At 35.7% G+C, this 26,416-nt stretch overlaps 3 protein-coding genes across 11 annotated transcripts in view; 2 read left to right on the forward strand and 1 right to left on the reverse strand.

The window, feature by feature from the left end:
• Positions 1-2,973, forward strand: part of LOC120419034 (apoptosis-resistant E3 ubiquitin protein ligase 1) — an 82,669-nt gene extending 79,696 nt beyond the window's left edge. For all 5 annotated transcript variants that reach the window (XM_039581594.2, XM_039581595.2, XM_039581596.2 and 2 more), the window contains one exon: positions 1,516-2,973. In XM_039581594.2, coding sequence (XP_039437528.1) covers positions 1,516-1,618 — 103 coding nt within the window. In that variant the 3' untranslated portion in view covers positions 1,619-2,973. The remainder of the gene's footprint in view (positions 1-1,515) is intronic.
• Positions 1,649-16,192, reverse strand: LOC120419035 (uncharacterized). The gene is made up of 4 exons (XM_039581600.2): positions 15,607-16,192; positions 15,216-15,551; positions 3,670-3,803; positions 1,649-3,607 (listed from the first exon to the last, which is right to left on the reverse strand). Exons 1-4 carry the CDS (start codon positions 16,138-16,140, stop codon positions 3,346-3,348), a joined length of 1,266 nt encoding a protein of 421 aa, XP_039437534.1. The 5' UTR covers positions 16,141-16,192; the 3' UTR covers positions 1,649-3,345.
• A 1,289-nt stretch (positions 16,193-17,481) lies between these two features.
• LOC120419053 (embryonic polarity protein dorsal) overlaps positions 17,482-26,416 on the forward strand; it is a 28,428-nt gene continuing 19,493 nt past the window's right edge. The window contains exons 1-2 of one of the 5 annotated variants that reach the window (XM_039581620.2): positions 17,482-18,388; positions 25,971-26,403. In XM_039581620.2, coding sequence (XP_039437554.1) covers positions 26,376-26,403 — 28 coding nt within the window. In that variant the 5' untranslated portion in view covers positions 17,482-18,388; positions 25,971-26,375. Of the gene's footprint in view, positions 18,389-22,527; positions 22,756-25,970; positions 26,404-26,416 lie in introns of those variants that run through there. The other 4 variants (XM_052708206.1, XM_039581621.2, XM_039581624.2 and 1 more) reach the window with 4 other exon arrangements.

The following is a 26,416-nucleotide window of genomic DNA, read 5'->3' on the forward strand; positions in this document are numbered from 1 at the left end:
CAATGTTTTACAAAGTTGTAGAGCACTGCCCATGATCGCATAAATGTCCCATATGCATTTTCAACAAGTTGAGAAAACGAGCTTGAAACTTTTAAAAACATTTTCTCATAAATTTTCAATATACAATAATTATACTAAAAGTTCATTCAACATAGTTCTCAAACATGCTCTTGTTTATGCTTTTGATAAGTTTTTGTAGAAATTAGTCTTGATTTTTCTCTTTCAATTTGAAAAAGTACGCAGGATGGGACCTGATATGTGAACATTTTCTACATAGTGCATCAATATGTACGCAAACCAGCACGATCGCAGCATGCTGCCTAGGTAACCCCAGTAGTAAACAAACTTTTGAGCGGAAAATGGAGAAAAATTACATTTTTTTCAAAATGAATTAATCAGTTATTTGGGAGATTTGTGTGATCGTAAAATAGATGAAAACCCTTCAGGATGGCCGGTCTGTATAATTGCTGGCTATGTTCAAAAGAGTGGAGAATCCGAAAGGTATGTTCAGGACAAAATATTTTGTAGAGGGACTGGTTTTTGAACATTATTACGATGGGACTCATATTTGAACATTTTTCAGATGGGACAAACAAATTTGTCGTTGATTAATGAATTTCTGGAACAAAGTGGTAAATATTATTAGTGTAGCTTAAAGTAACACAACCAACGAAGCTATTCCAATATCTAAGTCAAAATCGACAAAAATGCATATGGGACATTTATGCGAACATGGGCAGAGCAGACAATTATAAAACAATTGAAATGGAAACATAAGGAGTTTGCTTGTAATCTTCACGAGTTATCGCGATTTTACAAAAAAAAAGTATTGAAAAAGTTGGTCGTCTTTGATCATGGACATTCAAGGTCTGGTCAACCGCGACAGACACGAACGACGAAGCAAAGAGAAACACAAAAAAATAACTCTTTCAAAACATTTTTTCGTAAAATCGCTATATTTCGTGATGGTTGTGAGCCAACCCTTTATGCATAATCATCAAAAGATTTGTTATTGTCTGTTCTACAACTTTGTAGAACATTTCTACACTCTAAAAAATAACTTTGCAAAGTTAGGAAAAACACGAAATATTAGAATGATTTTTTTTAAATGAAAAAATGACTCTTCTGGGATAACGTAGATTTGAAAAGTACATTAAATTTTCCTTAAAATGACTTTACAGTTGAGTAACGAAATAAGGCAGAGTTTTAAAAAATTTATGTGTGTTTTTTCGTTGAAAAAAATACGGTTTTTCGGAATTCTGAGTACGCCATCAAATCGGTCGTCCAATTTTACATAAAAGTCCCTTTGACACCTAATTTCCATCTCATCACTTTTTCAGGCTGCAAATGATTGAAAAACATGTCTTTTTTCGCATGTTCAAAAATTTAAGGGGTCGTACCGCCCTTCCGTCACGAGATATCAAAAAATGGACCTCGAGTGTAAAATGTTTCACATTTAAAAAAACAATGGTTTTATCATTTTATTTGAAAAACTAAACTTTAATCCTTTTTCAGCTTCAACCAACTCTGCCTGCCCGACTACGAGAGCTACGAGCAGTTTGAGCGAGCGCTCGTGTTCGCCACCAGCGAGGGCACGGAGGGCTTCGGAATGGTGTAAAAAAAGCCGCATCAATGATCTTTGTTGTTGAAGAAAGAGTTCCAATTGTCACAAGAAAGCACAAACTTTTGAAGCAAATTTGTTGAAAAACCATGAAAAGACCAAAACTATTTCATACGCAGACAAGAGAAAACATATTTGTCAATTCCGTAACATTTGTCCAACAATTGTCCCAGTTGAAAGGGAAGAACAGAAAACTACTAACCGAAAACTAATTTGTAATCCGTAGCATTTGCCCCCTCTCCAGAGTAGGTAACTAGACAACATTTTCCAAGTTTTATCCATCATACCCTAATAAGAGCCTTCTTCGAAAAAAAGAACAAAAAAATAGATTTGCCTAGCTGCAGTTTCACACACACACACAACCCTCATTAGTTTTTGACGAGGAGGCACAAAACCGAGGTTGGTTTTTAAACATGTTGTGCCAAAAATGACATAAATCGTGTAGTGAAGTATCTCGTAGTAAAGTTGTGATGCCAGCAGTTTTTCCCCCCAAATCCCTCCCTGCGCGCGCGTAATTGTTTAAAATAGTGCCAAAATGAAAAAAAGAAAGCGAGATCTCATTCAAATTTGAAAAATGCGCCTTAACAAAATGAAATTGTAGGGATGTTTAGAAATTACCAATTTAATAAAAAGTAACAACTTTGATAAAAACAGGCACAGCAATGTGTGTTGAATTGTGTAGAAGTAAATTAAAAAAAACAGCAGCATGTAAGTTATACTAGTAGCAATGAAAAATAATACAAACATGTGATTCGTAGCCGATTAGGAGCAGTGCAGCGCGTTTAGTAGAATCAACCGTTATTGACTCATCGAAGAAAAAAAAATCACTCGAAACGTATCAGCCATCGCGGGAAGCCATAAATGAACCGAATGTTACAAAGCGTTAGAAAGCTTAGTATTCTACATATACGGAATATATACTGTCCATTTTATTTTTTCTTTGAATTTCAATCTACAAAACGAGAGGAAACGGTTGAGCAAAGAACCCTAACAATTCATTCCAAAAAGAATAATAACAAACTTGTAATAATTACTAACAAATAGAATCCGAAAACAAACACACAAAAATAAAACTCTGATTCTGTGATAATTCAAGCAAGCTACACAAAAAAGCCATCAAAAGTTTATGTTCCAAGAGTTTAACCTCGATCGCAGCAAGCGTTGAGAACAAAGGTGTCGCTAGTTGAGTTGGGATAGGGAAAAGCTCCCCCTCGCCTACTATGCATGCGCGATAAAATTGTAGCGTTCGTTCGGATGGTCGAAAGCTTTCAGACATTGCGAAAAAGAGAGGAGAAAAAAGCTTCCAGTGTTTCAGTTTTGCAGGCAAGCCGCCTACTAAGTTAGAAACGAAACATTAACCAAAGCGTTCGATTTCCTTGTTTAGAAACAGTTTCCTGAACCCATTTTAGTCTGCTGAAACCAATGAGTATTATTCCATGAGCGATTCAAACGTACAGCTATTTGAAATACTAAAGATGAAAATACAACCAAATAAACAAAACCCATTTATTATTCCTCAGTAACAAATTTGAAGCAATTCCTGGAATATCACAAATCCATTACAATTTAAACAAAAAAAAAAGTTATTTTGTTTTGTTATAATATTTATTTCATATCATCTAGATCACTAAAAAATATCACATACCTCAATGCCGAGCATCATCATCAAAAAATCGATAAAAACTAAAAATATCAAATAAACCAAATTTCAAACCACTCTCAAATCAAGCAATCATCCGTCGCACGGCCTGCCCATGCCGAAGAACCCGCTTTCCGCGACTCCGAGGCACCGGAACGCCCTGGACAAACAAATACAGCGCGTATTGAACGTAAAACCCGGGCTTGCGGGGCAAATTGGTGAAAAACTGCCGCACTCGATAGCCGTAGGTCGCGTGATAGCTGCCCTTGACCGCGGCCAGTTCCTCCGCTAGCCGGACGTTCCACTCCTTCAGCAGCTCGCAGTCTGATTCACGCAGCTCCAGTTGACTGTGTTAGAAGGAAAAATATAGTTAACAATCAATTGTAATATCAATTTGATGCAAACCGACTTTTTAGCATCCTCTAGCAACTTTTGGTGGTGTTCCAATCGAACCTCGTACACCTTGTTACTGTTGGTTTGCACCTGCAACGAGTTTTCATAGTCTCGCTCGAAATTTTTGAAGTTTTCCTCAAGTTGATCAATCTGAAAATAGTGATAAATAAATGATAAATGATAAAAAATTAATGAAATTAGCCTCATTCTTTGCAGGGGAAATGATTTATACAAAATAGAAGTTTATGAAACAAGTTGTAAAAAAAAGATTTTTAAGCACGAGTCGTACATGCAAAAAAACTATTCAAGCATTTGATGTTTTTTTTTATCTTTTACAAGCCTTACCCGACAAACTTCGTTCTGCCTTTTTTCGTTTGTTGACGTTTTTAACATTTTTGCTTATTCAGCCTCCTGTGATCAAAATTAGATTTTACGTAACTTTTCCCATAAAATCTGCAGATTTTCCGGAATCGGTTCCGGAGTGGCCAAAGTTGTAACTTTTTGGCGTAAGAACCTTCCTTGGACTATTACGAACCCAACGCAACTCGATCTGACGCTCCGTATTGAACTGATTCGCGTTCGAACAAAACCGTCGAAATTTTTTATATATATAGAGATAACAGTAACTCCAAAGAATGTCGCGATTTATCAATAAGTAATTGTTGATATAAATTTATAGAGTTTCCATGCAAGGCTCCGTACAATTTTGTGGGATGGTAATACAAAATTGACCATGCTTGGTAGATTATAATAAAGACTTTTATGAAAAAGGCGCAGTCCACTCTCGATTATCTGAAGTCTCAATTTTCCAAATAAGACAACGAAAAAAAAACTGACTGACTGTTAACGTGATAAAGTCATTCCCCGATTTTTTGTAAATTCACTACTTATTAGAATAGATTGAACATAAAAAAAAACATAATTTTATTGTTTTTCAAATTAATTTTTTAATACCTTTCGATAGTCAAAAGCTAAGTAAAATAGTAGTTTATGCAACAAGTTGCTAAAAGAGGATTTTTTCAGCACGAGTTGTACATTTATCCAACGAGGTTCACCGAGTTGGATGAATACGACGAGTTCTGAAAAAATCAAGTTTTGCAACGAGTTCCATACAACATTTTTTGCAATTTCGAAAAACACCCAGCACCCATTTCAGTGCTGAAAAGTAGAACTTTTCAGCATTTATTTTGAAAAGTGTTGCTATTCGATTCTGTTATTTTTGGTACAGAAAAGTAGGCTATTTCGTCGTTCAAGAATGACAGGAAAAACAAGTAGTTTCATGACGGAATTGTAAAAAAATATTTTTGAATTTTTTTATTTTTCTTGATATGTTTTAGGGAACTGAAAAAGACACTTTTTGAGCCACAGTGCACGTAGGTATTTTTTGGGAAAATAACGAAAATCAGAACAATAAAATATTAAAAATAATCTTTAAAATCAAAATCGAATACGCAATCGAAAAGTACTACACGTTTTTTTTGAAAAAATGTACCGTTTTCTTGTAAGTACACGTCAAAATCGCCATTTTCATTTAACTTTTTATGACAATAAGTGAATTAAAAAAAACGGATTTTTAGGTTGAGAAACGATTTTTTGAAAAAAGTGTGTTTTGTAAAATAAAAAAAATCTTCGCAAAAAATATTGATAATCATTTGTTTGAAGTAAAATCCAATATGCAATCGAAAAGTACTTTACAATGTTTTTGGTAAAATGTATCGTTGTCAAGTAAAAAGTACATAAAGGTATACATTTTCAACTTTGTATGATTCTTTGAATTGAAATTCTCTTATTCTTAATTTAATTAAGCTTTATTTTTTATTAATATCTCATAAAACCGATTTTCCACTTTGGCTCAAAAGATGTCTTTTTACTACCCAAAAACATATCAACAAATTTTGCAAATAAGAAAATCATAATTTGGGAGATCAATTTTCAGAGATAAAAAGTTAAATGGAAAACAAAATTTTATGAATGCCTTTTTTATATTCCTTATAAAAACCTTTAACTTTGCCAAAGAAGCCAAATCTTTCAGAAAATATTCTCCTCCTAATCATTTTTTATTACCAATCCCCAAAATTTATTGAGACTTGTATGGAAGAACATAAGATGCAAAAGAGGCTTCATTGATCAAAGTTTTACAAATTTTTGCACACTGAATTGTGTTAATTTCAGGTTTGGATTCAACTTTTTGGAAGGGAAATAAATCCCATATTTTTTATGCAAATAAGGATTTTCGGAAACACCCTAACCGTGAACCACCCAAATTTTCGACCAAACCAAAAGTTATCCTTTTCTTGCCAGAAAACAGTTATGCTCCAAATCCACTCAAAATGTTGGAAAATCAAATTTCGACTTTTTTAATTAGTTTACAATTATTCAGACAAGCTATTACTCTAAGTGTTCAATCCTAATGTGTGATTTCTCAGTTCAATGCAATTTACATGAAATTTCAGGATCTAGACTCCTAAGCAATAGACTGGTCCAAATCCGGGCTTCCTCGGGGCTACTCCTTGAAAGCAAAGATTGGCCCATCACTTTGCTAAATTCCAAATTTGAGCTCATTCTGACCACGGAAACCCCTCCCTCTAAGCCTTTGAATTTTGTATGGGAAAAATCGTGAAAATGTATGGTTAAAAGCAACTGTTTCAGTTTTCATCTACAGAGGGTGCAATAGTTTCCAAATGTTTACCAATTCTCGGAACTAATATCTTCATTAGATTTGGTAAAACTTTCCCACAGACACCATATTTTAGGATTTTTTCTAAATAGTTATTTGCTTCCAGAATAACCATTATTGTGCGGATTTGAATAATGCATTTCAACTCGTAGTTACCCGCCCACACGCGCAAACAATGTGGGAAATTCCAAACCACCGAAAATCAATAGAAATTTCGTTTTCTCAACGGGGTCACAAATCACATTTCACCAGAATTCATCCTGGTGCATTTTACATTCATTCATGATTTTCCCTCCCACTCGCATCATTTGACAGACAGACAGCCCATGCAAAAGTGTATTCCCATGTATGTGTGATGGTGTAAGTGTGCTTCTTCCCGTACTGCCACGATGAATGAATGCAACCATTATCTCTCACCTCACAGCCGACTGACATGCATAAATTATCACGGTACACGATATCCAACCCCCGAAGCAGCTGCTGCACTTCCGGGCGGAAATGGATAGAGAGAAAAACGGAACGAAGAGAAGGCACCACCACACAGGCACTAACTGCGCTCACTTCGGTCAAGTTCAATGCCGAACCCACAGCAGTTGGGAAAATCGATAGCTTCATCATTTATCCCCCTTTTGCAGGCCGATTTCTTACCAGGAAATAAAAGAGCAAAAAAAGTTTGAAAATTTCACGGCCAACTGGAATTCGCAGAAGGTTCGAGCAGCTCAAGCCGAAGTTATAGGTATAGTTTTTGGCAAGGTCGAACCGAGCCGAAAAATTCCAGGAATGCATCCATCGAACAAGCAAAACAGGCAGCCGGTTGAGCATAAAGGGCGGACAGTTCTAGGATCCCTTGCATAGAATCTGATACATACGCCTCGATAAACGCCTCTTCATAATATCATAATAAAATAAAGGTTGCACGAAAAAGCCAAAATTTACATGAGCGGGAAAACCGAAACCATTTTGTGCGGTCGATCAAAGTCATTTATGACTCCGGCTGTTGGGGAGACGTTTAGGTATAACTATGTGAAACAAAAAAGTGTGGAAATGTTAAGAAATCAACAAGAAGGTACGAGCCGCAATCAATCAAATTAATTGCCACTCTTGGTGTTGCTAACAGCTTCTGAACTGGCAAAGCAAAACATTCTTGCATTGATTTAAAAATAGTAGTTTATGCAACAAGTTGCAAAAAGAAGATTTTTTTAGCACTAGTCGTACATTTATCCAACTATGTTCACTAAGTTGGATAAATACGAAGAGTGCTGAAAAAATCAAGTTTTTTTTCCATACAACATTTTCTACAATTCCGAAAAACACCCATTGAGTGAAATTTTTAGTCAAATTTTCATGCATTTTGCCAATAAATCGTTTAAATAAAAAAAAATTGAAAAGTGTTACTTTTCGAAACAAGTGCTGAAAAGTTCAACTTTTCAGCATTTATTTTGAAAAGTGTTGTTATTCGATTCTGTTATATTTGGTATAGAAATGTAGGCTATTTCGTCGTTCAAGAATGACAGGAAAAGTAAGTAGTTTCACAACGGAATTGCAAAAACTACTTTTTTGCAATTCCGCTGTGAAACTGTCAACTTTTCCTGTCCTTCTGAAGAAATGAAACGGCCTACTTTTTTCTACCAAAAATAACAGAATCGAATAGCAACACTTTTCAAAATAAATGCTGAAAAGTTCTAATTTTCAGCACTGAAATGAGTGCTGAAAAGTTGAACATTTCAGCACTTGTTTCGAAAAGTAAAACTTTTCAACATTTTTTTTTATTTAAACGATTTATTGGAAAAATACATGAAAATTTTACTTAAAATTTCACTCAATGGGTGTTTTTCGGAATTGCAAAAAATATTGTATGGAACTCGTTGCAAAACTTGATTTTTTCAACACTCGTCGTATTTATCCAACTCGGTGAACCTCGTTGGATAAATGTACGACTCGTGCTGAAAAAATCCTCTTTTTGCAACTTGTTGCATAAAGTACTATTTCCGATTTTGTTATTATTTGTTAGAGAAAAGAAGGTCGTTTTTTCGAAAATGGCAGGAAAAGGATATAGTTTTACGCTGAAATTGTGAAAAGTCAATTTGAATAAAAATTTTATTAATTCAAGTCACTATTAAATTTTGCGGGGTGGTCAAACAAAATGTGAATAAGGAAGGTTCAAATTTATCCATAGCAGTGCTGAAATAAAAATAAGGATTTTTTGGAAAAAAATTAAGATGTGACTGTAACAATTTTGAAATTTATTTTTAAGTTACAAGATTAAATTTGCAATCAAAAATGACATGAAAAATACATAAAAATAAAAGAAAACATTATTATGTATTTCAAATGCGAATCGTGAAGAAAAAGCATTCACGCAAAATATTAATTATTTTATTTTAACATTTGCCTAAAAAAATCTTTTTAAAAGGCACGGTGCCATTTATCAATGTTTGTGTAAAGTCAGTTAAGATTGCAAAAACTTTGCTTATTAACAAAATAAATATATTTTTTAAAACGTGGAGAATTACTCTTTTAAAACATAAGGTTTAATGGAGACGCATGGTGTTTCTCTGATTAATGTAGTTGTTCTTTTTGAAGTCATCCGCATCCCTGAATATAAATAATAGTTTATGCAACTGGTTGCAAAAAGAAGATTTTTTTCAGCACGAGTCGTACATATATCCAACGAGGTTCGACGACGAGTGATGAAAAATCAATTTTGCAACGAGTTCCATAAAATTTATTTTTTTGCTACTTCGAAAAACACCCTTGGAACAAATTATATTAATCAATGTTCATATATATAGTCAATGAATCAAGAATGACAGAAAAAGTAAGTAGTTTCACGACAGAATGGTAAAAATGTTTATTATTGTGAAAAAATAGTGTACATTTATCTATTTCATTCATCGGAATAAAATACCAAACATGATAAATAAAATTCTTCAATAAAGTTAACAATTTGACGCCAATATTTCGCTAAAATAATGATTGATAGGCACTTTACGCAAATGCAATTTCAGAGAAGTCAGTTCTTGATAACTGCATAACTGCTAATTAATATTTTCCCAAAAGCGATTTCTGAATTATACGGAAAAACCAAGCAACTGTAACGTATTACAGGAGCTTGCGATGTAGTAATATTGAATTTGCTAGTAAATGTTACATACTTCAAAGCTACTTCATTGGCAAAACGAAAGCAGTCTGAGATTTTACCTTGAAACAAGGCTTTCACTAGACTTTTGTCGGTCATAATGCTACTGAAACCAGACAAATTTAATGTTTTATTTTTATTAAAAGACTCTTTCAAGAGTGACATAATTTACATTATTATCAAAAACTCTACACTACAAGTCGCGCAGCATTACTCACCACCAGCATCAAACATCCACATGAGCCTCGCGAGCTTGCTCTGCAAGATGTGCAATAACAATGTTTCGTTCTAGCCCACGAAAAGGACACATAAAAAAGAGTGAATCATGTTTGCGGCTCAAGCACGGACAGCAAATTCACAATCGACGATGCTCCTTAATCACACCACACCACAAATGTGTCCCAACAGTCTTAGTCAGCACCGACAACGATCGACCAATTCTTGGAATTCAAACGCAGGATGATTTTTCATCCTTTCCTTCGTTTCCCGAGAGAGAACACACTTTTCCTCTCCGAGAGAAAGAAATTTCATGAATGAATAGAGTAGTGTGCGTTTTATCACCTGGGCAGGAAAATGCCGCGCCACCCTTTCGTTAGCCAATCGGAGCCGAGGATGATGTCAACTATGGCACAAATACTAACGAACAAGTTTGTTTTCAGGATGTAGGCAAAGTGTTACGAAAGCATGCCAAGTGCGAGTGGGAGGTATTCAAACGCAGCCGCTGCCAGGACACGCGGCAGGACATCATCAACGGAAAAAGGATACATCGAAAAAGTGAAATTCCATTCGCGTGAGTCATCACTTTACGAGCCCTTTTGGCGGGAAAGGATATCAACCTGGCGATGGAATGCAATGTTTTGCATATTTAAAAGAAGCTAGTAGTTTTCTGTTTGACTTAGGGAATTAGTAAATTACACAAACGCTTCAGTTTCATCAAGGCATGATAGATTTGGACTCTCTGAAAATGCTCCAATCGACAGAATCGAATTGTAGTGGATTCCTTATTGATCCTTGCACTGTAACTTGGATTTTGCCCGCAGTTTTTTCTCGCACTTTTGATAACAACAATTTGAAAAACTAGGCAACCAGTTGTTGTTTGTTTACACTGCCAGTCGCAGTTTTCACCAAACTGGACATTCGCACTTTGAAATTGCGATTGACAGCTGAAAACGAGTGAGCACTTTGATCATTTTTAAGGAAATTTAAATTTTCCCAAGGCAGTTTGACAAGTCGCAATAGTGCGATCGATAGCAATAATTTAGTGCGAAGTCCAAGTTAGTGGGAATTGCGCAATACCAAAAAAATAAAATTGTAAATTTTGAATATAAACGGGACGGAATCATCTTAAGCAACCATGAGCACTAGGGTGGTCCAATTTTGGGTACCCCACATTGCTACCCCCTGAAAAAAAAAAATTGACCTATCACAAGGCTAAATTCTAAGAACACAATAGCTACCCAATTCATACCATTTCTCAGATGTATGTAGAATAGGGTGCCCAGAAAAAATTACCCCCTGCTCCACAAGCGGAAAACGATTTTTGGGGTTATTTTGAGCATCTGTGCAAATTTTGAGCGGAATTGGTTGCGATTAACCCATTGATACCCGAGCCTAATGTTTGTGAAAAAACAGTTTTTCATACAAAAATGACTTTTTTAAATCACTGATAACGTTTCAGGACCGAGTTTAACATCTTTGGTATGTTCTACAAAGTTGTAGAGCATTAAATTTCCAGTACTGCCCATGTTCGCATAAATGTCCCATATGCAAAAACAGCAAGCTGAGAAAAACGCTAAACAAGTTTGTTCCACACATAAGGCTACGTGTTAAGTTTTCACGAAAAAACTGGATTTCCTCCTGATTTCTAGAACAAAGTACTGGATGTTATAGGCTCTTTCGAAAGAGCACACGATTTTGAACCAAACTGCATCAAAAACTCAAAAGTGACGAAAATGCATATGGGACATTTATGCGATCATGGGCAGAGTAGGAATCTCAATTTTGGAATAATTTGATGGAAATAGCGCACCGTGCAGACCAAACCGTAAGAAAATTGGGTTTCTCATTTTTTTTTTATTATTTTTCCCATACAAACTTCACCTTCGAGTATCAATGGGTAAATGTTGCCCGATTTTGCTCATATTTGGCCCAGAGTCCAAAAATAGCTCAAGAAACAATATTCGGCTTGTGGAGCGAGGTTTTGAGAAAAAGTCCCATATTCTGGGCACCCTAGTGTAGAACCTTTTTTAAAAATTAAAACAACTTTCCCGTAGTCACCACATTTTTTTTTTCTCAAAGGTTATTTGCTTTCGATAATAACCAATTTCGGCTGCAATATTTATCAACCAAATTACCTCTGATAATGGAAAGCTGGAAGAGTAAAATTAAATTTGCAATCGAAAAGTGTTTCACAGAAATTTTAATAGAGTGCACAATTTTCAAGCTATGAGATTATAATTTCCAATACAAATCCAACCCTGATAACATTTTTGTTTTTTTCGAAAAACTGAACATGTTTCTTATTTTCTTATTACAGAACGCGTGAATCCGTTAAGTGTGGGTCTTTTGCGAAATCTCATGAAATCACATGAAATTTAATATTAATCTTTCCAATTCACATTATTCAAATATTTCATCTCTTAAATCAAATTATGTAAATTTTTACAACGGTGATTTAGTAATGCATTTTTTTTTTATTTAAAATGGCGGTGATAAAATCATTTCAGTGCCATCCCGTTCTTGTCAACAAGACGTGATTTTTATGTTACCAAAATTGGAAAATCTTTGAAAGCATATTTTTAGGTAAAAAAACTACTAATATTTGTGTTAAAACCACCAATAAACATCATTAACCCCTCATAATGACGAATATGGCTAAAGGGAATATTCATTAATAACGTAATCCCGAGCAGACGGAAATAACTTGGGAATAACATTTTTTGATATTTGAAAATACTAGGCCAATAACATTCTATGTTATTTATAACAAGATTTGTTATTCGTCGTTATGATTTTTTTTTGTTATTGGATTGATATTGTAAAAACAGACTAATAACATTTTTAGTTATTCTTCGAACAAATCTTTGTTATTATTTTTTGTTATTTTAACAACTTATCCGATCATCCGAATAACAGTTGGAATTATTCTTCCATAACAAAAAATTTTATTCCCCAGTTGTTTTGGCTTTCAACCAATATCAGACCAATAACAAATTTTGTTATGATAACATAAACTGTTATTAAACCCTTATGCAAAAATGGATTTTTCAAGAAGATTCCATAACACTTTTTGTTATTTTAACAGTATTTGTTATTGAAATGGCATGATTTTTGTTATTACCGTCTGCCCGGGATGATCGAAATAGATGACTTTTTGATTCTCAAAAGAATTAATTGATTTATGATAAAGACATCAAAAATATCAACTAAATTTGGGTGTTGCCAAAATCCGAAATATTGAAGAAATTGTTGCCAAAATCCAAAATCCGAAATCGGGTGTTGAGGAAAACGGGATGGCACTGTAATGCATTTATAAATTTTAAAGGGAACCAACCATTCAAATTTGACTAATTGTGTTTGCAGAACTCGGATTTGATGTTAAAAATAAGAAAATTAAAAAAAAACTTCGGATAAACGAACTTTGGATAATCGAAACTTTGGATAATCGATTCTGGACTGTATCAAGGATTGCACAGTGGGAAAAATTCAGGCAAAAAACGGACTTAATTGATGCCGGTCAATTAGAACTGTCAAACGACACTTTTCTTATGTGAAAAATTCCGAGGAATCGATTGGCGATAGTGAGAATCCGCGGAAATTTGCGTAAGGCCGGTTTAAGGACGATTTACCCTGTTTTTTTTGCTGTTTTTACTAGTTTCAAATATGTTGCTGAAATGTTCAATATTTTGACATTCCTTTTTCTCAATTGAAAAATTCCGAGGAATTGATTGGTGATAGTGAGAACCCGCAGAAAATTCCGATATACCTAATTTTTACAGTTTTTATCAGTTTTAAATATTTTTAACTCTGTCTCACGTGAAAAATTCCGAGGAATCGATTGGTGATGATAAAAACCCGTAAAATGTACCTGAAACTCATTTTGATGGAGTAGAGAAGAGATAAGAAAAAGTTATGTCTAAATAGCAACATATTTAAAACTAATAAAAACAACAAAAAACAGGGTAAATCGGCCTTAAACGGGCCTTACGCAAATTTCCACAGATTCTCACCATCACCAATCGATTCCTAGGAATTTTTTACATCAGAAAAGTCTCAGTTGAGAGTTCTAATTGACCGGCATCAATTAAGTCCGTTTTTTGCCTCGATTTTTCCCACTGTGGATTGTAATGTCTCTTCAGTACAGTCTAGACTCGATTATCCGAAACCTCGAGTATCCGAGGTTTCGATTATCCGAAGGTTTGTATGGAACTTCGGATAATAAAATCAGGACATTTTTTTTAAGAGTTCTGCGACCCCATTTTAGTCAAATTTTAATAGTTGATTGCCTATTGAATTTTAAAATGCAATTTTTCAATATTTCGTTGCCGCCATATTGGCCGCTATCTTGGAGATGAAAATTTTAAATCACTTTACTGCCCATGTTCGCATAAATGTCCCATATGCAAAAACAGCAAGCTGAGAAAAACGCATTTGAAGTTTGTCCCATACATAAGGCTACGTGTTAAGTTTTCGCGGAAAAACTGGATTTCCCCCCGATTTCTAGAACAAAGTACTGGATGTTATAGGCTCTTTCGAAAGAGCACACAATTTTGAACCAAACTGCATCAATAACTCGAAATCGATGAAAATGCATATGGGACATTTATGCGATCAGGGGCAGTTTAGCGTAGTTAAGCTTAAGCTCAACAAACAAAAATGAATGCAAATGAAATTTTTTCGAGGCCTTTTGATAATCGAGTGCGAATAGTCCGAGAAAAATAATTGAGTCGTATTTTAGACCACAATTCTGTCTCTTCATGTCAGTTTTATGTAACAACAGATTCAAATAACACTAAAACTTCTGTCAGCTCATGTTCTCATTAAAAATTAAAGTAGGAAAAAATCCCGCCTGTTTGGCAAGTTAAGGACTTGATTTTATTTCCATCCAATTCGCCGATTTCACTATTTAAACAGCTCTGGAGTTTTCTTCGAAAAGAACCAATACGCAAAACAGACATTTTTTTTTTTGCTTTCTGGGTCTTTTTTGAAACCGGAGTGTTCAGAAATACCCAAAAAGCAACAAAAAAATGTTTTTATTGGACCGTTTGAAAAAAAACTCCAGAACATATTTCAGAAAATTTTCATAGAAACTTGTATGCTCACATCCCATAAAGCTACAGTCCAGACCCGCTTATCTAAAGTCATCGGAAAAAAATCAATTCGTATAATCGGAAAAATGTCTGGTGGTGTAGCGACCAATTTTCCCAAATTAAAAATAATTCAAATGAAGAAATTATAAAATTATTGTAAATTGCCCCAAAAGCAGCAAACCAAAATGTAGCGACCAAAAAATTGCTTATTATGTATAACATGTCCGGTTGAGTCATTCTCCCATAATAAATTCACCCGAATCATAGTAAAAGTCGCCTAACATCGTATTGACGTCTTTGTAAACTACAGCTTGTAGCATGTAACAAAACGGCACCACAATTACGCACTGTCCCGCCAAATAGTCACCATCACCACGTGACTAATAACGGCCAATTCAAGTCGCGCCAGCGTTCCTGCCGCCATCAGACTAACTCACCTGTTTCAACAGCTCCTTCTTCTCACTCTCCAACTGGTCACACCGTTCCTCGTACTCCTTGGACCGGTACTCGAAGCTGTGCCAGTTGATGATGGCCTTGGCCAGGTCCCCTTCGATCTTGGACAACTGCTCCTGCAGCTTGTCCCGCTGGATTACGGACGCTTCCAGCTCGGAGACTTTCGACAGGTGGGACGTTTTCTCCTCTAGGAGATTGGTTTTGAGCGTTTCCAGCTTCTTTTTCGTCGATCGCAGATCGTTTCTAGCGGCTTCATGGTTCTTGCACTCGTTTTGGTACAGAGATTGAATCGTGTGCAGTTGGTTCCGGTATTTGATGGACTAAAGGGAGAAACGTTGATGATTTTAGTCCTAAACCCACTCAACTCTACCTTACAGTATTGTCCTTGTGACTGAGCTGCGCATTAAGTCGGCTTATCTGCTTCTTCTTGTCGCGCCAACACTTGAGCAACATCCGGAATGCCGTCTCGTAAACCAACTTGCTCGTGTTGGAACTCCTCATCCCACCCTCGCACCCACTTCCGGAACCGGCCAGGGCCGTAGTCGACGCCCACTCCCCCTGTTCCGGCTTGACCTTCGCCGGCGAGCCCATCTCGATCATCGTGCGGGACTTTTCCATCGCGGGGAAGAACTGCTTCCTCGGAGTGACCTCCGACGGAAGTGCCGATTCGGCTGCGGCCGCGGTCGTCTTTGGCGGAACTTCCGCAAACAACTTTTTCACCGGGAATTTGCTGCGTGACGACGACTTGACGACGGTCACCGGTTTCGAGAGATTGATGGCCGACTTGGTGGAGGCCAGGGCACCTGGTGGCTTCTCGGCAGGATTGCGAGCGGCGGAACCCTTGGAACCGCGGTTCACCAGTGCTGCATGGTCGCTGTTTGATCGGTTAATCTTCTTCGGCTTGTCCATCGTTGGTTGGTTTTCGTGCAAAAGTGACGAGTTTTGAAGTGCAAGTGGTTGCTTTGATTGGTTTTGCTAATTAGTTTTTAAAGTTTTTAGAGTTTTTAGAGTTTTTTGAGTTTTTAGAGTTTTTAGAGTTTTCGGAACTTTCAGAGTTTTTAGAGTTTCTATAGTTTTAGAGTTTTTAGAGTTTCTATATTTTTTAGAGTTTTTAGAGTTTTTGAAGCTTTACAGTTTTTAGAGTTTTTAGAGCTTTTAGAGTTTTTAGAGTTTTTAGAGCTTTCAGAGTTTTGAGAGTTTTTAGAGCTTGTAGAGTTTTTAGAGTTTTTAGAGTTTTTAGAGTTTTTAGAGTTTTTAGAGTTTTTAGAGTTTTTAGAGTTTTTAGAGTTTTTAGAGTTTTTAGAGTTTTTAGAGTTTTTAGAATTTTTAGAGATTTTAAGCCTATTTAAACTTAAGCTGCGTTTGGAACAAAAAAACCAAAACAATTGAGTGAAAGTCACTCTCGGTCAATCCCGGCCCGGGGTTTTCCAAACCATTTGGCTTCTACAGCTTTTTCTACTCCTTTCTACACTCATTCTAATATTCTACCACACAACATCGAACATCTCGCGTGTGCGCGTGCTAATTTGCAACTTCCACTCATTAATTGCTTAGCCGCCACCACCCTCACTGTGTTCAGATCTCCAACATCAAGCAGGCTGTGAAGATTTGATATGCTGGTGTTTGTTCGATCGTAGTTGGCTTATCATATTTTGTAAATTTGATTTTTTTTATTTGATTGTTTGTATAATTAATAGATTTGATTTGTTTTTTGACATTTTTTTTTCTTGTAGTGTCTTTTGTACGCATACACTTCTATCGCCAACATCTATCGATGTGGGCAAGAATCAAAATACAAACCATTCACCCATCAAAACACCATAACTCACTGAACATTAATATACATAGTGAGCGCAGCAATAGTATTGGTGGTAGCCGTAATTACTACTAACATATCGATGGTTTTCATTATCGCGCTTAGGCACGGTAAAAAAATCAAGAAAATTTACAAAATGTTTGATTTTAATTTAAGTGAAATGGAAGTCAATTGTAAAATTCAAATCAAAATCTCACTTTATCGAAATTCACTAAAACCATCGCAGCAAGCCAAAACGGCCCCCATCGTCTATCGACAAACGCGGACGATGCGTCATACTCAACCAGCCAGCTGCGATTCAGTGTTAGTGCTAGCGCGCTCTACTCGATTCCATGCCGATGCGAACTCGCCAGCCAAAGCCTACCTTGTTGGTTGGCCAGCCCCGGCAGTGCTTCACCAACATTCGTACGGGAGCAACGCGGGGTTCGCCACTCTAGTCGTAGTAGCTATCGCAAACTGTGTTTTTTTTTTTCTTTCCTTTTTTTTTGCTCTTTTGACTTTGAGAGAGAGCGACTAAATTTGTGTGAGTGTGCGGGTTTGGAGTAGTGCGCCTGCGACGAGTTTTCCTTCGGCGTTTTCCAGGATAATCGGTCGGAAAAGTGTCGTTTGCCGGTCAGACGGATTTTGGCGCTTCAAGTGTTTGCAACGTGAATTAGGGAGTGCAAAAATAAGCAACAATCTTTTGAAATAATTTGTTATAGAGTAAGAAGTTTACAAGTGCTAAGAAAAATTTTTGTCCTTGGATTTGAAAATCGGTAATAACAACAAAATCGTGCTTAAATCGACGACACGCGAAACAATTAAAACAGTTCTTTATTTGAAAACAATCCGCAGAAACTAGGATTTTCACCGCAACTTTCTCACACAGCCTACTCTTATTTGTTTAGTGACCACGGCGTAAAATGATTATGAACTCATCGTGGGAACCTTGAAATCCCCAAACCAAGCGACATCCAAGCAACCTTTGAGCAGTTCGCGAGTAGTCACTCCCGTCCATATATATTCGCATATCGTACTCGGTGGTGATAACAGGTGTAAATTGTGCCATTACCTCTGCGCCCCCGCCACCGCCTACTGAGTTCATTATCTGGGTGACAATTTTATTGACGTGTTATCTTGGCCTGCTGTGCTGTGAGAACATGAGCGAACGGAAACAGAGCGCGCCCTGAACTTCGACAATCGCCAATAAGCTCGATTAAGTAGTTGTTGGTTGGATTCACAACCAAGTAGCCTGCGACCACTTCCTGTGCAGAGATTCGTCAAGTATTTGTCTGTTTCTATTTGCCAACAGATTGACGTCAAGTCTTTGAAAAATCTGCCCATCGTCGCGTGTTTCATATGGTAAGTACAAGCTTGAAACTCGTTCTAAACCACTTCTTCTTCGTCTTGCAACTGCAATTCCAGTTTTGTTTTGAACGATAGTGTTTCTGTGTGCATGCAAATTCGCACTCACAGCCACAAAGCTCCCCGCAACTCAATGCCACCTTAAGGCATCTCATTAACTCATCCGCGCACCCTAGTGACATTCCATGCTTGATCGAAGAACCCTCTGAATAGTGCTAAAAACAATAAACAGTCCAAGGTGGCGCTGCCGAATAGTCATCACACAGCTGAACGAATCAGACGGTCGTCGGGCAGTGCCAACTGAGATTGACTTCCGAGATGTTTGGGCGCTCGGAATCGATTGCGTGCGTGAATGAGTTCAGCGAACCCTTACTGATGAGCCGTCAAGGTTTTTGTGTGACTCAATTTTCGTTGTTTTGTTTGTTGGGGTAGGTTGACAAATTAGTGGGCTGGGTTTAATTGTTGAATAATTTAATTTGTTGAATAATTTAATTTTCAGTGATAAACAAAATACCTCTACGATTTTTTTCCATTTGATGATTGGATGCAACAAAATTCAATGATTTAGTAACATGATCCCCTAGGTTTTGGGCTTGGATCCCAAATATTAGGCTGATTGATTGTGCCTAATTCATAAATTTAAGGTTGATGTATTTCATTGTTTAGTATTTTTCTTATTCTCAGTCTAGACTCGATTGCCCGAAACTAAGGTTTTTCAAATCACCTATTTATATATAAAATTTTTCGAGTTTTTTTATCAAGTTTATGTTCAAAGACCAAAAAATAATTGAATTTAATATTGGAAAAGATGATACTGTAACAATTGATCAACCATTTCATTCAAACTAAAATGGGGTCGCTGAACTCGAACAGATGTTAAAAATGAGAAAAAAAACACGAAAACATTCTATTGTCGATGATTCGATTATCCGAAGCTTTGTATGAACCACATTCCTAAATTATAAGAACCTTTATGATGGCTTTTTGGAGCTTAAGGACTCAGCATTAGACAACGAAATAAAAAGTGGGAATCAATTAAACAGATCAAAATGCAAAACAAATTTGTTTTTTTTAATTTAGTCTTCTAAAATAAAATCAAGATCAAATTGTCCTACTTTTCATGTGTTTTAAGGTGTGTTTTTATGTTTTTAGAAAATTCAAGAAAGAGCATAACATTTGTCTAAGTAATTTTTTTTTAATGGTGATTGAAACCTTAGAAAATTGTATTTTTTTTATCTCATTTTTCTATAAAAAAAAATCTAATTTGCAATCAAAAAGTATTAGCAAATTGAAAATAGTGTCAATGTTTGCCCATTAAAAAAATATATTTTCAGGCAGTTTAGAACACTCACTACTTTTTTTTTGTTTTTAACTAATGCAGAGTTAATACAGAGATATGAGATTTTTTTCGCAATTTTATAATCGAGAATAATTTATAAAAAGGCAAATAAACACCTATTTTTACATTTTCTAATGTTGGATTAAATTAAAAAAAAATTCAATATGTTTTAGTGAAAAGAGCAGAAAGTCAAAAACAGAAAATAAGAGAAATCATAAGGTTTTTACAAAGTTTTTGTTTCCCCCTTATTACACCCTAAAGGCCATGCTTATAATTACAAAAAACAGGAAAAATGAAATTATCTCAGCGTTGTATTTTTGAAAGGGCTAAAACACTTATTTTTTACATTTTCCAATACTAGGCTAGATTTTAAAAATTTCGAAATAATTGTTATTGAGTAGAGCAGACATTTTAGAACATTTTTCATTTTTTTGAAGAAAGATCAATATTGATTTCAAAAATTCATAACTTGGTCAAATATTGTGTTTGTCCTTTCTGAAATTACCTGAAAATTTTAACTAAGGAGGCATACAAATTACAAATGATTCCACAAAGGACCAACATTGATTGACCAAGATATAAATTCTTGAAAACATTATTTAAAAAAAACCCTTCTTCCCCAACTGTGATATTAGATTAAGCAAACATAACAGTTATGGATTTCGCTAGGTTTTTTACCACCCTTTTCCTAGATTTGAAGATTTGAAACAAACAATTTCTATGCTACCAAGTCAGTATCTGAAACATTCATAGTTGTAAGGAAAATCCAAATCTCTATACAAGCACAAAAGAAACAAAATTGTAACATGCTATCTCGAAAAATAAAAATTGAATTGAATTGAATTATTTAAAAAAAAACTTAAAATGGTAAAAAAAAATCTGCTCCCTTCAATAACAATTACTTGGAAATTTAAAAATCAAGCCCATTTGAAAATGTCTAAAATAAGTGTTTTAAGCCCTTTCAAAAAATAGTTCTTGATTAAAAAATCGAAAAAAATTGTATCGGAAAGAGCACAACATTTTTTTTAACATTTAAAATCGATCCATTAGTTTCCTAATTAAAAAAAAAGTTTTTTTGAAATCATTTATTTATATCAAAAGTGATTTAAAAAATCATCAAAAATATATTTTGTGTGTTTCTTTGCAACAGCTACCAATTTTTTTTAAATATAATATGGAAAAACTGATGATTCAAAATGGCCCACAAAAAAAACACAGCCAGTTAAAAAAAAATTGAAATTTTCAATACATCACTTTGCAGAGTATTGCTCTTCGGATAATCATTGCTTTGGATAATCGAATTTCGAATTTTTAATGTCAGAAAAAAAATGTGTAATTTTACCACTTTTCTGGTGTAATGCCAATTTTTCAGTCTAAATTGAGGTAAAAACCCAATCTCACCCTTCAGACCCAATGTCACCGCTGATGACGGTAACGCAACAGGCTAATTGATAATCTAATTTGATTAGGTAATATACTCAATATTTTGGTTGATATTTTTTCCTGATGTTAAATATGATGTTAGAAGCAGGAAAATGCATTTAAAATTGTTTTCAGTCGATTAGACTTCTATTTTCATTGAAATGTTCAAGTTTTCAGAAAAACATTTTTTTGCCCCCTGATTTGTCGGACCGATTTTGAAAGGGGGGGGGGGGGCGAAATAAACTGTAAAATCGATATTTGCAACGGCCTTATTTGAAAAAAAGAATGGTCATGGTTTAAAAATTTAACTTTATAATTAAAAAAGTCCTCATACATCTCAATAGATGTTGTACGGCTCATGATCACTTGACGAACCGGAACATCTCATTAAAATCACGACATTATAATTCCGATGTTCCCAGCAGGATGTTGACTCTCTCCCTCTTGATAGAAATACACACACCCATCATAAATCATCATCGTTTATTAATTAATTAAACAACTCAAGCCTGCTCACTTTGCAAAATCCAACCTATTCCAGAAAAACCCATATCACCATTCTCTCCCAACATGTTCCAATGACGCAACTCTGACATCTGGCTCTCCCCACCATATTGTTATCCCGCTCTCTACACCTGACTTAACTCACCTCACCACCAACTTGCTCAATCAAAATCGCTATCACGATCTGGCCGGCGCGGCTCGCGGGATGAACCCATTTGGGTCAATCCACCTGCGCCGGGAATTCCACCCATTCGCCTCGCACATCAAAGTTCATCCCGTTTGTTTTATTTCTCTTTTTTTACTAAATGACGTACCTCTAAAAACACTAAGTGCACTCACTGCTCTCTCACGCTCTCTCACGACGCTGTTCTAAGAGTGCGGGCGCTCACTTAAGTGAGCTTAAGCCATGTGCGCCCAGGATGGGGTAAAACCCAAAACGTAGGGTTTTCCCCATTCACTAAAATCGCAGCATGCTGCGGCGGTGGTCAGCGTCGGCGCTAGCGTCTGCCGTGACGTCACATCGTCCGAAAGCACCAACACGCGCACGCACGCGGTCATAGTAGGCGCATGCGCCGCGCGCACACCCATCAACCCGCTACACTGAAAGACTTTTTCCGGTTCAAATCGCGAGATTTGCCGCACAAACACCAATGAATGGAGATGTTTTTTGCGTTTGTTTTGTTCGTTCCGCCACTTGTTTACAGTTTTCGTACACATAGCTGTTGTGCTGCGCTGATGATGTTACGTGATTGTGTTCAACTTTCCATCCCACTTTATCGGTGTTGTTGTGTGTTTTGGTTTGTACGTTCCACACAAGCCTAGCCTGGCTGCCTGGTTTGCTTTCATTTAATCCAAGCTTCCTCACTAGTATCGACTTGAGTGGCGATTCAATTTGTCGCACATTTTCGCCAGATTAACATCTCGCGCTCGTCGTTCCGTCTTAGTTTCGCGACTTAGTTCGGTGACTTGGTGTCAATATTTAGCGTTCGTTAGTCGTCGTTTCAGAACGCCGGTCAACGCCAGTGATATTTTTGTAATCGTTCGTGATTGAGTGGTTAGTGAGAAGAAAAAAATCAAACATTATCAATCAATCAGTAAGGTGCGAAATCATTTTAAAAATGCAAATTTTGTGTGTTCTTTTGTGATTTGTGCTGTTCGTCTTCTGGAAATGTCAAGCTTAACCACGTTCCTGTTAACATGTGTTTGTTGAAAACCATTCGCGCAAAACGTGATCGTCCCTTGCAATCGCGCGCGCGGCGTAGAAAAAATCAGCATTTAATTACGTACCAGCCCACGCCAACTGCAATCTTGATGTTTCCGACAAAACTGGAAAAAAAATATCTAAATGTCAAGTTCAAGTTGCGTTGTCGTGAAGGAGTGTGAATATCTCACTTAGACTAAAAAAGACTCGTAATATTCAAGATACTTCGAATAGTTTCAAACAATCGAAAACTAGCTTTTTCAATCGAAAACACGCGATTGCACACACCCTCCCCTCAGTTATCATCTTTCCAACCCGCCCGGTAAATCCACCCAAGCTGGAAGAAAAAAAAGCTTGTTTTTGCTTCGTCTCACTCACTCACGTTAGCAGCAGTTTGGTTGATGTCTGATTGTTGTGTTTTTTTTTCTTCCTTTTTCTCTTTGCTTATACTTTTGATGCTATATTTTATTGGCGTGTATAGTCTGTAGTGTGTGCTTTTAAGCGGTTGGTTTATAGGGTAAAGGTGAAAGTGGTTGTCTTGCGTTGTTGTTTTAATTCGTTTATATGTTTGATGTATCTCAAAAGTATTCAAAATTGTCGCGAATATAATATTCCTAAGTTAGATCTAGGGTTTTTTCTCAAAATTTATTTTCCCTAAAAGAGCACTCAGCTAGCAAAATCTAAACTTAGAAACATGTACCCTCCCTGTAAAGGCTTTTGAATTGATCTCAGTTGAAAGGTTCTTCAAATCTCTGAATTGCAAATGTAACATCCTGGAGCAGAACTGTTAAATTCTAATAAACACTAATTGAATTGTAATTCTAAGAATATGTTCTTGACGGCTTCTTAGAATGGTTCCATATCATTTAAACCCTAAATTTGTTTTATTTGGTTCCAGCTAAAATAAATTTTGTCGATTGGAGCGTGTATCACAATTTCGAAAGAATGTGATGAGAAATTGATTTTTGAAATGTTGAATTTTGTAATCAAATACAGGCAAATAAAATAAAACTATTGTATTTGTTACAGAACACAAGCAAAAAAAAATATTTCAAAATATGTTTTAAGCTTTAACATAAACTTTTTCAGAATTTACTTGATTACTTAGAATTGCTCAAAACTAATAAAATCTGTAACAACAAGCTTCCTTTCTATTCATTTCTTCCCAATTTTAGTTACGTTTGATCAATCTGGATTCAAATTTCAAACAACTCATATTCAGTGAAAAACGAAAATACTGGAAAGCCAAAAAAAAACCTTAGATATCATATCAAAAAATGTTGAGCAACACGTCGGATTCTTTCGTTCCTGCTTCCGATTTGGACTAAGTTTTTTTTACATTTTTTCTAATTCTATTTCGATATTTTGATTCTATTGCTAAATTTTCCTCCGTGTGTTTCATAAACTTAACTGGGAGAAAATGTATTAGCATACCGAAATAAACTAAATAATCTGAAATCTTAAAATATTTACAAAGTATAACACAACTTTTTAAGAGTAATTTCAGTTAGTTAGCCAGAAGTTTTCAAAATATCTAAGAAACAAGCCTTACCCGAAAAACTTCGTTCTGCCTTTTTTTCGTTTGTTGACATTTTTAACTTTTTTGCTTATTCAGCCTCCTGTGATCAAAATTTGATTTTACGTAACTTTTCCCATACAATCTGCAGATTTTCCGGAATCGGTTCCAGAGTGGCCAAAGTTGTAACTTTTTGGCGTAAGAACCTTCCTTGGACTTATACGAACCCAACGCAACAAAGAGCAACTCGATCCGGTGCTCTGTATTGAACTAATTCGCATTCGAACAAAACCGTCGAATTTTTTTATAAATATAGATGATTTTTCCAGATCTGAAAACCATTCTTATAACAAAATGCAAATTTTAATAAAACATAAAAAAAATATCAAAAAGTATCCTTCACATGGTTTTAAATTACATACTTAAGTATTCTAATGAAATTATTAATTTATTTCATTTTTTTGTTACTTCGTTTTGGAAGAAATTTTTAAATGATTTAAGAATTTTCTTATTTATTTATTTTTTAACATGTTGAGGCCAATGCAAATATTTTAGAAAGTTTATTACGCTTGACCGTGTCTAAAGTTGAAGGAAGTAATGAAGCAAAAAGTTAAAAAAAATATCAATAACATTTTCAAGTTATGTAATGTTAAAGACAGTTGTAGGTTGTAATTGGGACTTTTCGTATAAAAATAGGAACACGGAAAAAATCCGATTTTTTTATTTAACTTTGTATCACTAAATTTTTAATTCCGAAAATAATTTATTTTTAATTTCAGTTTTCAAAGTCATTTTACACGTTTTAAATAACTAAAAAATACATCTTGGGAACCATAGTGCAATGGTGTAAAATCTGGTTTAGGAGTTATATTTTTTTGGAACATATTGGCAAAAAAATATTAAAATTTTTTAAAGCAAAATCGAATTTGCAATAGAAAATCGGATTTTTTTGCGGTATCGTACATTGAAATTTTACAATCATTGAAAATGTTCAATCATGCTTTTTGTACATTGAAATTTCAAAAGCATTATAAATTGTTTGCAGTTGATTGCACGTCTGTTTCCATTGAAATTAAAACAAAAGCAAAATGCTTTGATAAAACATCTAAGAACCGAAAATCAGACAAAACTGCATAATTTTTTGATACATTTTAGGCTCGAAAAAAAAATTATAGTAATAATCTTCAACAAAATAAAAAGACGAACGTAAAAATAACTACAACCACCGGCACCGTTACCCTCTTCGAAACCCTACACACTGAAACACATCACACACATCTCACCCTGTTCGACCGACCCGGTGCCACTACTAAATTAATGCATGATGTATAAAACCAGTTTGGTGACTTGAGTCGTGGACGTCGTCGTCCCGGTCTCCGGTCTTCACCATCGCGCGCGTCGTCCCAAAACGAAATCAAGTCTCACTGCGTGGAGACTGGCTGCTGATTATTTCACAGAACTTGACCCAGCAGCGACAATCGCACTTTTTTTTTCTTGCTAGAAGTTTAGTTCAGTTTCGCTTCGCTTAGAGAGTGTTATTTTAGTGAAGAGGGGCAGTGCAAAAGTAATCATTGTTTGTGTATACTATTTCTTGCAGCTAATCAACCCCATCGAAGATGAGCCGTTCATTCGGTGGTGGTTAAGCCTCGTGTTCGAAGTGTGAACTTAAATCTATCAGTTAAGCCCAAACAACAAACAACTCGTGCGCGTCTGCGTGTATCATTAGACGAATATTCAAGAATCGTTGATCTCTGCTACCGATCTCGACTTTGGACTTTGATGAAGAGAGTGCGGATAACAACTCTGGAAATCCCAGACGCCAATTAAACCGTTCGATTTTTTTCGGTTCTGGCGTAAGTGTGTTCGTTTCGTCTGGTTTGCGCGGGTACAAAAGTGTTTTCGTGGTTTGGATTGTGCATAAACATAGAGCAAGAGTAGACGAATAGCCAGACAGACTGCCAGACTGTGAAGAATTTTATTAGCTACGAAGATCGGCCACAACATGGGACCAGCAGAGAACATCGTGGAAGGTACGTGAGTGTT

This window comes from Culex pipiens, chromosome 2 (assembly GCF_016801865.2).
Source record: "Culex pipiens pallens isolate TS chromosome 2, TS_CPP_V2, whole genome shotgun sequence".
In the NCBI taxonomy this organism is placed as follows: Eukaryota; Metazoa; Arthropoda; class Insecta; order Diptera; family Culicidae; genus Culex; species Culex pipiens.